At 36.6% G+C, this 16,736-nt stretch overlaps 1 protein-coding gene across 1 annotated transcript; it reads right to left on the reverse strand.

The window, feature by feature from the left end:
- Positions 1 to 1,012: 1,012 nt before the first annotated feature.
- Positions 1,013 to 4,956, reverse strand: LOC121729076 (uncharacterized oxidoreductase YrbE-like). The gene is made up of 6 exons (XM_042117463.1): positions 4,930 to 4,956; positions 4,372 to 4,703; positions 2,444 to 2,751; positions 1,608 to 1,847; positions 1,289 to 1,444; positions 1,013 to 1,193 (listed from the first exon to the last, which is right to left on the reverse strand). The coding sequence occupies exons 1-6, from the start codon at positions 4,954 to 4,956 to the stop codon at positions 1,054 to 1,056; spliced, it is 1,203 nt and encodes a 400-aa protein (XP_041973397.1). The 3' UTR covers positions 1,013 to 1,053.
- Positions 4,957 to 16,736: the final 11,780 nt, after the last annotated feature.

Genomic DNA, 16,736 nt, shown 5'->3' on the forward strand with positions numbered 1-16,736 from the left:
GTTTGCAGGTTCTTGCATGCGAGTGTACTCATAGGCAGTGTGGGAGAGGAGGGAGTTGCTGTACGCATGCCTATGCGTACACTCACTCATTTAGTTGTTGGTTGGTTGAGATTTATTTATAGCGGAATATTGCTAAAAATAATAACAAACTAAATGAGCTATGGATTTCCGCAAAGTAAGGACACCGGTAACCGCGACAACAATATAGAATACTAGAAATTAAGTATTCTATATTGTTGTCGCGGTTACCGGTGTCCTTACGGGGCTTGATGGGTTAACATAATATGTCCCATGAACATAGCCAGGTCATTACTGTAGCTATAAATTTTACGAACTTATAAACGTTTTAATGGAAAATCAGCAAAATTAGACCAATGGGTAGGGCCACAATATTAGATAGTATAACCGTAGTAAGCTCCACAGTGCTTTACCAACCAACTCGTTTTATTTTTGATATGACTTAACTAATAATAATCAAATTTAACTAAATTGGTAGTAGCCAAACGAAAACTTATTTAATTGGACTGGGTTTCATGAGAAACTTTTGTGTCACGCACACTGGATTAACTCTTCCAGTCTTTCAGTATGAGATAGCGCCATAGGTCGACTTTTACCGAGCTGGTTATTGGATGAAAACTATTTTATATTGTTTTTAATATGCCAATAAATAAATTGCAAATGGGTCGTCTTCAAAAGAAAGAAACTTTAATTCCATTTAGCACAGTTTTGGCAAAAATCAAATTTCTGTGCAAACAAAATATAGCCCGCACAATTTAGGTATTTATATTCATTCAACGGTAAGCGTGTTTACAGTAAAAAGATATCATTTTAATTGCTGTTCTGGACGTAAACATAAACTTGAACATATATACATAACTTTTGACTTATATTATCACTTATCATTTGATAAGCTATATTATGTAAACAACTAACAAGTAGATTGAGATATTAGTATGGGACTGAGGGTCAAAGTGGAGTACCTAAGATTCAGAGCTCAATAAAAAGAAATAAAATAAAATAAAAATATATTTCGAGTTCCTTTTTTATTATCTTTTAAGAGTAAATGGCGGGAATGTCGTCTTTGGTCCAGTCGAGTTCTACAGTCTTGCCGGTGCGGGCGCTCTGCTCAACAGCCGTGGCGATCTTGCTCACGGCCAGGGTTTGCCAGCTGGTGACGTCCATAGGTTCACCATCTAAAAGTGGATAAAATATCGTAAAATATTATTATAAAACGTCAGTCAAGTAGCATAATAATATGACTTATAATAGTCTAAAAATTTATACGTACACTGAACAACATCCAAGAAATGTTCAAGTTCGTTTTGGTACGCGATCTTGTAGCGCGAGGGGAAGGAGTAGTAAATGGGGTTCAGCTTAATGCCTTCTTGTCCAATGACCGTTTCCGTGGAGTGAGCTGGTCTCTCGTTTTCAACCTTAATCATACCTGTAATACATACATCCAGTTTTAATTCTGTATAAATGTTGTCTAATGCAATGAAGTGATAAAAAATAGCACTAGCTCTTTTTTTTATTTATATTGACTGTTGCATTCGGTTACATTATACTTAGTCAATAATATTGTAATTCATCATTTTACTCGTCCGAACCTTTGTTTCCGAAGACTTCGAGTCTTTGGTCGTACCCGTAGGCACTGAATCTGCTGTTGTCTCCGATGGCTACAGCGCCAGACGGGAAGGTCAGGAGGAAGGCAATGGTGTCGAAGTCATCGATGGCCTTGATTTCCGGAATCAAAGCCGAGGCCGTCGCTTGCACGCGGACAGGCAACTCTCCCAAAACCCAGCACGACATATCAAAATCGTGCACCAAGCAGTCGTGGAAAACGCCACCTGCAAGTAATAATTCCAAGTTGTTTTTTTTAAGTAAAAACACAGGAAGTGTATTTTTCAAAGGCTACAAAAGAAAAAAGAGGAAGAGAAGATTACAGACACTAGTGTGGCAGCGGTTCGGAACCATAATAGTCAGGGAGCCCTAAAACTTTTTTTTTATTACTATCAAGCCAATTTTTTGTGAGTAGCTTCATTTTGATAAGACAAACAACATTAATTTTATCCGCGAAAAATCTTAAAAGTGGTAGCTAACAGAGATAGAAAGGATTTTATACTGAGATTTGATGTTCCTAAAATATGGATTGTTCTATTTGTAGGACAATGTTACTCTTAAATTATACTATTAACCTACCAATATACAAAAAATCTGCTGGTTAGGGTTCCGTTTTAGGTTACTGTATTCAACCAAGTTTTGTTGATTACAGAACCGGCTAAAACGGCTACTCACAAAAAATTTGCTTGATAGTAATCAAAAAAAAAATGTTCTAGGGCTCCCTGACTATAACGCAGCTAGAAGAATCTTTTAGCATAAAGAATTACATGTAATTTACACAACAACAAAAAACTACAGCAACATTTTTTATTAACTCAATTACCTGAAGTCTTTAAGTATTCAACAGAAGGCAATGGAGAGTCTCTTGCTGTAACTTTGAGAATTTGGACGTGACCAACGGCTCCCTTCCTGACTTGTTCCTTCAGAGATCTGTATGCCGGATCGAACCTGCGGTTGAAGGCGGCAAACAGGACTCGTCCCTTAGCCTTGGCTGTGTCGTAACACTTTTTCGTATCTTCGGTACTTTCAGCGATGGGTTTCTCACAGAAAACATCTTTGTTGTTAGCGATCGCGTTGACGACGACATCGTGGTGTGTGAATGTCGGGGAGCCAACGAACACGGCGTTGACGCTGAAATCAATTTAATTACACTTAATTGTATGGAACAACCCGTTTGTAGTAATGTTATGATATTGAATGTACTGTCACTTCTTGGTGGAAATTCATCTTCAATTAAGTAATTTTTTTTTTTTTTTTTTTTTCGAAACCGGTCGTGTATTTAACAATTTTGTAATAAATATATTAAAATAAAGTGGAATAAGTGCAAGGAAAGTGTATAATTATTTAATTGTAGTACGAGGGCTGCTATTTATGTATCCGGAACTGGCCACTTACAAGAACAATATTTAAAAAGTAATTACAACATTTGAAAATAGAACTCTTTGGTTGAAGAATACATTTTGTTTCATGTGACTGTCAATTATTTTTCCATTGTGGCGTCATTTTGAAAATTGCGTGTCTTCATTTGCCATGGATTTAACGCGTGAACATTTTCGTGCAATGATTTACTACGATTTTCGGCGTGGGCTAAATCAACAACAGTGCTTTATTCAACTCACCGCAACTTTTGGAGATGAAGCACCATCAAAAACCACTGTTTATCACTGGTACAGTGAGTTTAATCGTGGGCGGTCTATGCTCACGGATGAAAATAAAGAAGGTCGCCCAAAAACAGCTGTTGTCCCACAAAATATAGATGCTGTGCGGGAACTAATAATGCGTGATCGTCATGTAACATGTTACATATCGCGAGATAGAGGCGTCCTTAGGCATAAGTATGACGAGCATACATAAGATATTACCTACACGAACATTTGGCTGTAAAAAAAATATGTTCGCGTTGGATTCCGCACAACTTGACAATCGATCAAAAACGGACTCGTGTCGATTGGTGCAAAAAAATGATAAAAAAATACAACCGTGGTACGTCAAAAGCCGTTTATAATATCTACACAGGTGATGAATCTTGGATCTATGCATATGACCCCGAAACTAAACAACAGTCAACGGTGTGGGTGTTCCAAGATGAGCCGAAACCAACAAAAGTTACTCGTGCAAAAAGTACTTTGAAGCAAATGGTCGCCTGTTTTTTTGGAATTAATGGACATGTGGCTACAGTGCCATTAGAGAATCGTAAAACGGTTAATTCTGAATGGTATACGACCATTTGTTTACCAGAAGTCTTTGAAGAAATAAGAAAGGACAACCGACAACGCAGAATCATATTACATCACGACAATGCTAGCTGTCACACCTCAGCTGAAACAACTCAGTTTTTGGAGGGTCAAAAGATCGAATTGATCCGCCGTACAGCCCTGATTTGGCACCTAACAATTTCTTTTTATTTCCATACGCGAAGAACAAATTACGTGGTCAACGTTTTTCGAGCCGCGAAGAGGCTGTTGATGCGTTCAAAATGCACGTTTTGGAGATACCTACCTCAATCAGAATGGAAAAAGTGCTATGAAAATTGGTTCCAGCGTATGCAAAAGTGTGTCGATCATCGCGGCGAATATTTTGAAAAGCAATAAAACCATATTAAATGATATATGTTTGTTTCTTTTTTTAATTCCGGATACATAAATAGCAGCCCTCGTAATGTTGTATCAAAATATCTTATCGATAGAATATAGAGATTCGAAAAAGGCAATGGTAAAAATGAAATGACAAGATCAAAGTCGGTATACTCACGCTTTGTCCTTGAAGACGCGATCGCTCTCCTTAGACGTCAGAAAGGTGACGTCATCGCTGAGGTTCCAGTAGGACTTGAGGTCCGCAAACCTCTCCTTGCGGTCGTCGACGATGTACTTAAGTGTGATGCGAGGGTTGTTGATGATGCTCGCCAAATGGATGGAGCCGGCGCGACCGAACCCGAACATGGCACCAACGACTGGTGCTTTTTTGGCCCTACCCATTGTGTTTGTGTTGACATTGTTCAGGTACCTAGTAAAATATATTAGTATTGATAAATATTTGTAAACTAAATGTTGGCCCCGTACGTACAGTGCGCGATAAACGAATTTCTATGGGAACATAGTTATGTTCCCATAAAAAGGAGTGTGTTTTTAAATGTATGGAGTCTGGTCCAAATTTCCACCACTAACGAGACCTATATGGTAAAATTGTCTACTAAATACTCAATAATTATAACCAGACCGCAATCAAAAATACCCTGTCAGTGAAAAGTTATGGCTGAATGAAAAGTCATGTTTTTTACCATTATGTATGTCCACAACCAATAACATTTACGTAATGGTCTGCTAAATACGGAACCATCATAACTGGACCGCAACCAAAAAATATATCCTGTAAGTAAAAAGTTATGACGGAATGAAAAAATTTTCTACCATTTTATTCGATAAAATAGTGTTAATTGTGATCCATTGCACTTTTTAACTACTAAATCTATGTTATGTCAAGCCGCTTGGCATTTCTTATTAGGTTTTCACTGAAATAGATGAATACCAATGTCAATATTTTCACTCACAAAAATAATTTTTCATATGGTCCTAACTTTTTACAGACAGCTTATTTTTAATTTGTCTCATAATGAATGTTACTCTATATTTAATGGACAATAAGTCAGTATGGGTCTAGTGGTGGAAATTTGGACCACTTTACTTCATTCTCCTTTGTTTATCGAGCACTGTACCAGAGTAGACAGAATGACTATTGTGACTATAGACTTAATATATACTGTCGGTCGAAAGCAGAAATTTTGACTTTGGTACCTTGTTTAGACTAGTTAGGAGATAAACATACAAAAAGTCCTGACCCCTCCGAGGTGAGCCCGATGGAGGGGGGGGCAAAGAAGGTCCCGTTTTTTGGTTTTTTGCTTACTCATCATAAACGGTGCTTCGTACTTGTACTACATAGTTACATACAGTAACTATGTAGTACAAGTACGAAGCACCGTTACATACATTTAATTAACTTTTTTTATGTACTACATTTAATTAACTTTTTTTATGTACTACATAAAAAAAGTTAATTAAATTCTCTACAACTTTGTCCTTTACACTTTGTATCTATCTCTTATTATTGCCTCGCTATGAGCTTCTAAAATTGGCCGAGTGTGTTTTTTAGGGTTTCGTACCCAAAGGGTAAAAACGGGACCTTATACTGAGACTTTAATGTATGTCCGTCTTCCTGACCTTCTGTCTGTCCGTCTATTTGTCCGTCTGTTTGTCCGTCTGTCTGTCCTTCTGTCTGTCCGTCTGTCTGTCTCCGGCTATGGCTCAAGAACGATAATAGCTAGAGAGTTGAAATTTTCAGAGATTATGTATTTCTATTGCCGCTATAACAATAAATACTAAATACAAAAGAAATTTAATATTTTAAGGTGGCTCTCATACAACAAACTTGATTTTTTTTGCAGTTTTTGCTCGATATCTATCATGGCATAAGGTAGGCTGAAATCATTACAAAATACTTAGTTATATTTATACTTTAAAAATTAAAAATAAATTTTAAATAAAATAAATAATTAATAATTCATTTTTAAAGAAGGAGGGGCATATCATCCAAACTAATGTAGCACTTTGAGACATACACCAAATGAAAGGTCTTGAAAAGTTGAACATTTTATTGTATGACAAAAAATCTCTAAGCCATGGGAGAAAAAAATAAAGGTAAGAAAAAATCACATAAAAACACCCTATATTATTGCATCAATTTATAGTGTTGCTGGTAAGGAATGACTTCTGGAAAGTAATTGTATATGGCAAACTTGAGAAAAGTGTTGTATTTTAGTATATTGTATCCTACGAATAATAAAAACTAAGGAATCGTAACTCCCATACTATTACCGTTTTTAAATTTGGTTCTTTTTGATCTGTCATGTAACGTCAGCCTAGTACCGCTCAAGGTCATCTAAATATTGCAAATGTATTTAAATGTGTACCTAAGGTACACTTTTTTGACAAGTGAAGCGTCCATAGATATTATTAAGTATTGTGGAGCATGTTTTTTGACTGAGTTACTTTTCCTTATATATGATATTGAATGTACCTACCGTAACTTCTTGGTGGAAATTCATGTTTCACAGTAATAATAAAAGTGGAAAAAGTGCATGAAAAGTGTATATTATTACTACTTTTCCTTAGTTTTTATTATTCGTAGATTGTATCATATTTTTAAGAAATGTATGGAAAAATAATAAAACATTAAAAATCTAACCTTTCCTGGATTTAACCGTACATCGTTACCTTGGAGAATTTGTTTATAATAAGCAATACTAGCAAATGGTGCATTAATACAGGGTGTTTTATTTTTCCTAAAAAATAAAAAAATACCCTTTATTATTGCACCATACGCTAGTTTTGCTAATTATAAACAATTTCTCCTAAGTGATATTAAACGAAAAAATCAGGCAAAGGTTCGATATTCAACATTTTGTTGTTTTTTTTTATGAGAAAAATCAAGTTTGTTGTATGAGAGCCCCCCTACAAAATTTTTTTTTTGTTTTAAGTATTTATTGTTATAGCGGCAAAAGAAATACATAATCTCTGAAAATATGGACAGACAGATGGTCAGGAAGACGGACCGACATCAAAGTCTCAGTAATAGGGTCCCGTTTTTACCCTTTGGGTACGAAACCCTAAAAAACACACTTTTGAAAATCGGCCAATATTATATATATATATATATATATATATATATATATATATATATATATATATATATATATATATATATATATATATATATATATATATATATATACTAGATGGCCCGCGCGGCTTCGCCCGCGTAAATTAGAAATTTTACAGAATCCGTAGGTACATTTTCCCATAAAAAATATTTCCCCCGTTTTTCCCACATTTTCCTGAGTTTCTTCTGTCGTATTAGTCTTAGAGTAGTGGTAGTGATGATGATGATGATGATGATGAAGAATGTAATTTGCATAGTAGCATATGCTTTCTGTTCTTAAAACAACGCCGAAACTCCCAAACTTGTATCTATAAAGAATCAGGAATTCTCTCAGCACCTTCCGAACCACGGTATACCAGGTATATCTCGGTGCAAAATCTTACTTGTTGGTAGCATATGCTTAGAATACTTCTCACGAAACCGAAGTCACCATATGTTTCCCTATAAGTTTTGAGGAGTTCCCTCGATTACTTATGGATCCTTCATCAGATCACCACTTTTCTGAATATAATACCAAATTGGGATGATACCCTATATACCAAAAGAAAAATTTTGAAAATCGGTTAATAAACGGCGGAGTAATCGTTGAATATAAGAAAACGAACATAACACCTCCCCCATTTTGAAAGTCGGTTAAAATTGTAGCCTATGTGTTATTTATTTAATATTTTAATCAGCACATGAATTGAATAACAAAATTTTTTTCAAATTAATCGTAGCACCATCTGTCAGGACAAACTAAAATTGAAATAGAATAATATTGAATGCGATGATAGCGCCGTCCGCCGGATCTAATGTAAAACATTCCAAAATCAACAACTCCTTATAAATAAGAAATTAATTGAAAAAACATTTTCCAGTAGACCAAACTGTAAATCTAAACCATTCTCGAATCTCCACGAACACACACAAAAAATTTCATCAAAATTGGTCCAGTCGTTTAGGAGGAGTTCAGTCACATACACACGCACACAAGAAATATATATATTAAGATATATATATATATATATATATATATATATATATATATATAGAGAGAGAATTTTATTAGCTTTTATTATGTCATAGAAGAGAATTTCGTACGAAGCACCGTTTTTGATGAGTAAGCAAAAAACCAAAAACGGGACCTTCTTTGCCCCCCCCCTCCATCGGGCTCACCTCGGAGGGGTCAGGACTTTTTGTATGTTTATCCCAATTTAAAAAAATCCCAAACCCACTTCTGCTTTTAACGAAATGTCCATACTGTGTTTATGTATTGTTTTATAATTCATGTTTTGAATCTGGTTATGTATTGTTTTATAATTCATGTTTTGAACTACATAAGTAGGTATACTGAATGGAGATAACGCGAAGATATCTAAATATATAAATAAAGCCGAAGAGGAGATTTATTTACCAGTCTCCCTGCAACTAGAAGGTAGGCTATTGCTATAAAAATATCGTTAATAGTATTATCTTCTAATATTAAATTAGCGAAAAATACCAAAACAAACACGATTTTTTTAATTCAATTTCTTCATTCGCAAAATTTTTGTTGGTAACGATATTACTAAGTTAATATTAAATTGTCTAATTAAACAGGAAATTACATTTGCCCGAAGAGTAACTATGTTAGTATATTACATGTATCTGTTCAGTGTTCAGGTTGAAAAGCAAACAATGGCGACCAAGAAGTTTGCTGGACCATCCCCTTACAAGCTGGAGGTTACGTATCCCGAAGTCGACTTCCGACACACCGAGTGAGTAGTTCAACTAAACAGTTTTCCTAATTGAAAAATCAAGAGGAAAAAATATAAAATAAGTATTTTATTATCATGCTTATTAAAATTTTTACTTATTTAAATTTTTTCGACTTTCTTACGCCGGTTCTTCTCACAAGGTAGTTCCCGAACCGGTGGTAGGTTAAGAGCGGGCTGTCAAAAATATCAAAGCACACTAGCCCCGCCTACACACCATTCATACATTCCAGAATCGTGCCCCCGGACATTGTGCTTTGCGCTGCAGCATTAGTTACGCGATATAACTTTTTCTATGTGAACAATGCTGGGAACTCAAAAATATCCGTCTTCAATCTTCATACCCATACAAATTGCCGATCCGGGCAATTTAAACTGATTAAAGAGCTAGACGTGTGATTAAATGGCGTTGTTCAGTCAAAGGGCTAGCTGTCTGATTGAACGGCTATTAAAACCAGTTGGCTGCGACATATAAACTGCCGGCAGCTGAGATCACGACGCTACCATATGTGCAATGTGTGCAATGCACACGGGCGCCACCCTCTAGGGGCGCCAAATCGCCATCTTTAGGGGCGCCAAAACCAAGGAATCAAAAAATTTGCCTAAAGGGGCGCCAAAATCCTTTTTTTGCACACAGGCGCCAGTAGCCCTTACGAGGGCCCTGGCTGAGATATAAAACAACGGCTGCCGGCGCTGGCACTCAAAATGGCAAACGATGAAAATGCGTAAAACGCTAGGTTCCAGTGTCGGTAAACAAATTTTAAGAAGAAATAATTATACTTAATATAATCTTAAATATTCGACTTCTTAACCGACTTCCAAAAAAAACTTTCCGGTGAAGGTTGTATGTTCGGCTGTGGATATTTTAGTTTTTTGTGATTCATTTTCATCTACCTGCCTTATGCGCTCGCTAAACGGTAATTCTGCATTACATGCATTACGTGCTGTAATGCACGAATTATCGTGTATTGCAGTGAATGATGCGAATTACATGCAAACTACGTGCTGTACAACGTGCTGTACATTGAATTACAACTTCTTTAATTTTTCAGCACGACATGAGTTACGTGCTGTAATTCACGCATGATCGTTTATTGTAGTGAATGACGCGAATGACATGCAAACTACGTGCTGTACATTGATTTACAAGTGGTTTAATTTTTCGTCATGCAATAATGCAGCGGAATGCGCGATCGGCATGTCATCGGCATGCCCATGGGACAACTCAGTTCCAGGGTGGTGCTCCCGAACACTTAAAAAAATTATGCGTTTCTTTGAAATTACAAACTGTTAATGTGCGCAAAATTAATAAATCAAATAATATATTTTGCCATAATATAATATTTTATTGCTAATAAATAACTTTTGGACGAATATAGGCTGATATGATGATGATGATGATGAAATAACTTTTTCAATTTAATTTATACAAAAAACGTCGGTAAGTATTTACAAGAACGTATCGTGATCTCCGTGGTCCAGTGGTTTAGCGTGGTCGTGGGTTTGATTCTCGCGTTGGAAACAATATTTTATTTCCAAGATTGGTTAGGACAATGCAGGCTGATCACCTAATCGTCTGACAAGTAATGATCCATGCGTCGGATGGGCATGTAAAAAGTCGGCCCTGCGCCTGATCTTTCGCCAGTCGTGTCGTTCTTTCGGCCCACTGGGCTAGGAGAGTAAAAGGAATAGAGAATATACCTACTCTTGTGTACTGTGCACACATTTGAGCACTATAAAATTACTCCTGTGGGATGGTCTCAATGAAACCGGCCACCGTCACCGAAACCGGTGTGGGAAACCGGAAATATTTGTACAATAATTTATTCAAGGTGCACTGAATAAGATTATCATCATAAAAAACTTGAGAGGTGTCAAGGGACACCCGGATGGAACGAAGGTCCAGTTTACATGTTATACTAGTTACTTTAACAACTATAGCAAAAATGCTAAATAGTTGTAAGCCGTGCGGTAGTGCTTGTTTCTCTCCCCCTCTCTGGCGTTGAACAGTGCGGTGAAGCGACGTCTACTTTTGAGTGTAGGGGAACTGCATGCAAAACGGACCATGCAGGCAAAACGGAACGGTCAAATTACTTGAAACCTACTAGGGCCATCTATTTGCTAGGTAACGCTACTAATTACTCGGGCCCTTCCCGTTCTCGGTCATTGCCGGCGAAACTGTCATACGGAACAGCGGATTTTTATTGCGGTTAAATATTTTTTTCACATTTTGATGTAAAAAACACAATTTTTGACCAGTCCGCACTTTTGTTGTAATTAATATTTTCTATTTAATGATATGACATAGTGTTCTGCATGATTTTAACTTTAATATAGTATGTAAAGAATGAAAGGGGTAAAACGGTTAACTTCAAAATGTGACATTTATTCATGAGAACCTAAAAACAAAAAAGACGGGTGCAGTGCATGATTTGTCTCCTTTAGGCACATTGTAGTTTAGTTGTACACAACATTTATTTGTAAAAGGTATTCCCCAGATGACATATGCATTGGGACCATTTTGCCCTTTACCGTCGTCCATTTTACCTTCACACGCAGGCAAAATGGCCCGTGTGATTAATAGGAATTGTAGAGTGATTAATAATAAAGATATTCTATAAAAAATTTAATAGTAAAGCTATATTTGTTGATGTAAGACGAGTTTTGCCTTAAATATACAATTTTGCCTTCAGTTCCCCTATACAGGTTTTTATTACTTACATAAGAAATAATACCTATCTAAGCCCGGGTGTCCTTTGACACCTCTCAAGTTTTTTTTTGTTTATTTTCCGTTATTATGGTGTGTGAAATATTTTAGTGAAATTATACATTTATTCGAGCAATTTTTTTTTTAATTTTTGGCAGTTTAGAGTTTAGACTGAAATGTTTCTTAAAAACCTAAACTTGGTACTACTAATATATATTCTCTGCCTAAACATAAATTAAAAAAATATATAAGTACTTATCGGATATAATAGGTATGTGTTTTTTTTTTCTTCTGTTCTGAATTTCGAAATTTAATAATAGAATAGAGAAGGAGATAATTTTCCGAGCTCCACGCGGTAACTTGTTTTCGCATTTCTTTTATTTCATTTTATTAGTTTATTAATTTACGTTTTAGTTTTATTGTTCAATATAGTGTTTTAATATGTAACTTCTTTCAATACATATCTGTATCTATCTAATATCACAGCTAATATATAAAAATAAGTCGGGGTTTCCTTCCTGACGCTATAACTCCAGAACGCACGAACCGATTTCCACGATTTTGCATTCGTTGGAAAGGTCTCGGGCTCCGTGAGGTTTATAAAACAAAAAAAAATCAGAAAAACCTCAAGAGAAAAGCAGGAAAACTGGGTAAACAGGCAAAACAACATTTGCCGGGACAGCTAGTACTTATTATAAAACAAAGTCGCTTTTTTTCCCTCATGTCCCTTTGTTCCCTTTAATCTTTAAAACTACGCAACGGATTTTGATGATTTTCTCAGTGTTAGATAGCCCATTTATCGAGGAAGGCTATAGGCTATATTTTATCACGCTAAGACTAATAGGAGCGAAGAAATAGATGAAAATGTGGAAAATTATTTGAAAGGGCTAACTTGAACGCGCTGATCTCAAGAACTACTGGTCCGATTTGAAAAATTCTTTCAGTGTTAGATAGTCCATTTATTGAGGAAGTCTATAGGCTATATTTTATCACGCTAAGACTAATAGAAGAATGCGGAAAAAACGGAGGAAATAATTTGAAAGGGCTTATCTCGCGAACTACTGCGGCAATTTTTATGTTATTTGGCACAGATAAGAAGTAGCCCACGTGAAGGATCATAGGCTATCGATTTTAATCAGTTTTTTAGTGGCTATATATTTTATACCTACCCGTGCGACCAGGGCTGTAGCTAGAGTCAAATTTGAGGTAGGGCAGCGTCGGTTACAGGTAGGGCGGAAGCAAAAAAAATTGGTCAAGTGCGAGTCGGATTCGTGCACGAAGGGTTTCGTACCGTTATAGATAAAAAATAGGCCAAAATTGTGTTTTTTGTAATTGAGCCCCCTTTAAATATAAATGTTATTTTAATTGTATTATTAATTAATTAAGTGATTTCGCAAAAATGTCCAGTGCCTACTGTTGCCATTAATATCAATATGCAGCAAAAAAGGCCAAAAAACACGAATCCTTAAATATTGATTTTATTTTGTTTTTAGTATTTGTTGTTTTGATTTATCTCTAGGTAAATGATGTATTCAATTCATTCAATAGTTATTCTTAGATACTTAAAAAAATTCTGTGACAAAGCATGAGCACTATATCTAAGAACTACATATTATTAAATCCTCAATTACGAAGAACAAGCGAACAATATGGTTAAACTTCTGGATGTAGCGATCCACGTGTGAGTGAGAGTGAGGAAATAATAATTAATTGTTGGGTTGGGTGATACGAGTCAATAGATACGACTAAAAATATATTTAGATTATTATTGTTTCTGCAAACTTATTAAAATAATAATTAATAATAAAATAACATAAAATATTTAAAACAGCTGAATTCTACGATTCGCCATATTATTAAAAATGCGAAGAACTTCGTTCAGATCAACTTTTTTTGTTATTTTTTTTTCAAAGGCCAGAAATACCATACCAGCCATTCTTTCGTGACCCATTGACAGTCTTTGAGGCCTATTAATTGCAGTTAAGAGGATACACCAGGGGCTACAGAAATGAAAAAAAATTACGTGTAATATCTATAGCTGTCTCCCTTACCTCAAGCCTATACCGCAAAACGCGATAGAGACAACTGCAGAAAATCCAGAAAATCAACGATTCGTTGTCCCCTGACTCCTTCTCCAAATCTTAACCGATTTAAGTAGTTTTTTCATTAAAGATTAAAAAAAGGATTGAGCTGTGTTCCTATGTTTTGCTTTTTTTATATAATCTAGCCAAATCTGTTTTCTGGACGTCTGAACACAGCGGAAAATCTGGCCATTTTTTGGGTTTTTGAACGTTCATATCTTATTTAATAATTAAATTATGAAAAAAAAAAAAACATAGGGACATTGTATTAGTGACCGTAGATATTCAGGAAAAAATTATAACTCTACTAGCATTATCCAGGGAGGAAACAGGGGACAACGTTTTTATGGAAAAAAGGGCGGTGTGGACTCCTCTTAAAGTTGAAAACTTGGACTCGCACACTGCAGTACTACATATTTTTTTTTTCATTAAGATTATAATTAAATGGACGCATCGCTTCATGTAATCGTGATTCAAATGCCATCTATACACAGAACAAAGACTTATTATCGACGACTTCTGTGGCCCAATGGTTGGGCGTGTGGCAGCTTAATCCGGGGGACGCGGGTTCGAATCCTGCCAACGGAACAAAAAGTTTTTAAAGGTGCAATAAAAATCTTAACTATATAATGTATAGTTTATATAAGAATAAAGTATATTTCTGTTGTCTAATACCTGTAATGCAAGTCCTTTAGGTCTTCCTTTTTAGGGTTCCGTACCCAAAGGGTAAAAACGGGACCCTATTACTGAGACTTTGATGTCTGTCCGTCTGTCCGTCTGTTTCCAGGCTGTAACTCAAGAACGGTAATAGCTAGAGAAATGAAATTTTCACAGATTATGTATTTCTGTTGCCGCTATAACAACAAATACTAAAAACAAAATAAATTAAATATTTAAGGGGGCTCCCATACAACAAACGTGATTTTTCTAACATTTTTTGCTTAACTATCAATGATGACAACAGGTAGGCACTTGAAATTTTCACAAAGGCCTTGATAATATATGTAATTTAATAAATAATAATAAAAGTTAAAAAAAAATTAAGGGTTAGGTAGGTAGGTAGGTCCCATACTATTTTTGCTCTATAACGGTACGTGCGCGGTATAACCCTTCGTGCGCGGGTCCGACTCGCACTTGGCCGATTATTGGTATTTTTAAGGTAGGGCATTGTGATTTTAAGGTAGGGCATTGCCCCACTATGCCCCCCCCTAGCTACGGCCCTGCGTGCGACGCCGGGGCGGGTCGCTAGTTTTAATTAACTTGTTAATAACACGAGTGTGTTTATTATGACAAAAGCCCCGCCACCCGTGTACAGACACCAGCACTAAATTTTAATTATTATTTTTAATAGTTTATAACATAAATTATAATAATAAGTTTTTAATAGTTTATAATATAAATTATAAACTATTGAGAACAATTAAAATTTTGTATATTTTTTTAATGAAATAAGGGGGCAAACGAGCAAACGGGTCACCTGATGGAAAGAAACTTCCGTCGCCCATGGACACTCGCAGCATCAGAAGAGCTGCAGGTGCGTTGCTGGCCTTTTAAGAGCGAATAGGGTAATAGGGGAGCCGCAGGGCCGTCTCTAGCCCATGTGGCGCCCGTGTGCAAACATTACCCTAGCGCCCCCTAAGAAGCGCGCGCGCGGTCAAAATGAAATGGGTACAAAGTAAAAGTACAGTTTGTCCGGCCGTTTGAGGGTGAGGACTCTAAGCGGTGGCTTCCTTCGTTCCACCAGACGAACTATAACAGCACATCAAGTTAGTATAGGTACTGTCAAATTTCTCCAATATAAATAGATAACAAACTCTATTGTTATTTGTTTGTGGATTGAAGTTTTTTTCGGTTTTGACCATGATGTCTTGACTGACCCTAACAAGCTTAACCCCAAAACATAAATTTTATATCGCTTAAGTACTTCAATTTTACTTTAAATTTCATGTTATATACTTATTAAACATCACATCATCACAACATCGGTATTAATTCGATTTCATTGAAGAGCTCTAACTTCTCTACATCCGAAGAGCCAGCATGGCACAGTTTGTTTTCTAAATTAGAACACTATGCTTTTCACATTTAAGGTTCATTTCACGTTGAAAAATAAAGATTATAATATTTATATTGCAAAAGCTGAGCCGCTAATGGCGCGCCTTGCTTTGCTGTAATTCTACAAATATAAGAAGAGCTTCGGATATTACACAAAAATTATGCTACAAATACCCATTCTGTTTAGGACTTGCAGATTCTGTGAAGAGGAGGATGAAACACCTATTCACCTTCTCCTCGACTGCCCTGTTCTACTACAGAGCAGGAACAGGCACCTTGGTCGCCACGAATACTCGTCCACAGAGGAAATTCTTGACACCAACCCCAACCATATCGTTCAATTTATGAGCAGTATTGGGTTGGGGATGATACTCTAGTGCGAAAGAGTCACAATAGATCCTCATGGGTCGCAGTGACGTCAGGGCTACAGAGACCTGCCTTCTTTAAAAAAAAATACCCAAAAATGTTTTCAAACTGGAGTTCTTTTTACGTTGGTCAATAAAGCGTGGGCCGTGGCGGCCGGCCAGCGCGGGCGCGCGCCAAGTGCGAGCGGCGCTCGGTGCCCCTAGGACCGCGGCGCCCGTGTGCACCGCACACGTTGCACCTATAGGAAAGACGCCCCTGAGGGGAGGGTAGGGATGGGAAGGGAAGGGAATAGGGTAAGGGATTGGGCCTCCGGTAAACTCACTCACTCGGCGAAACACAGCGCAAGCGCTGTTTCATGCCGGTTTTCTGTGAGAACGTGGTATTTCTCCGGTCGAGCCGGCCCATTCGTGCCGAAGCATGGCTCTCCCACGTATTTTTTAGTTTAGTAAATAACATTAT

The sequence above is a fragment of the Aricia agestis genome, chromosome 7 (assembly GCF_905147365.1).
Source record: "Aricia agestis chromosome 7, ilAriAges1.1, whole genome shotgun sequence".
Lineage (NCBI taxonomy): Eukaryota > Metazoa > Arthropoda > Insecta > Lepidoptera > Lycaenidae > Aricia > Aricia agestis.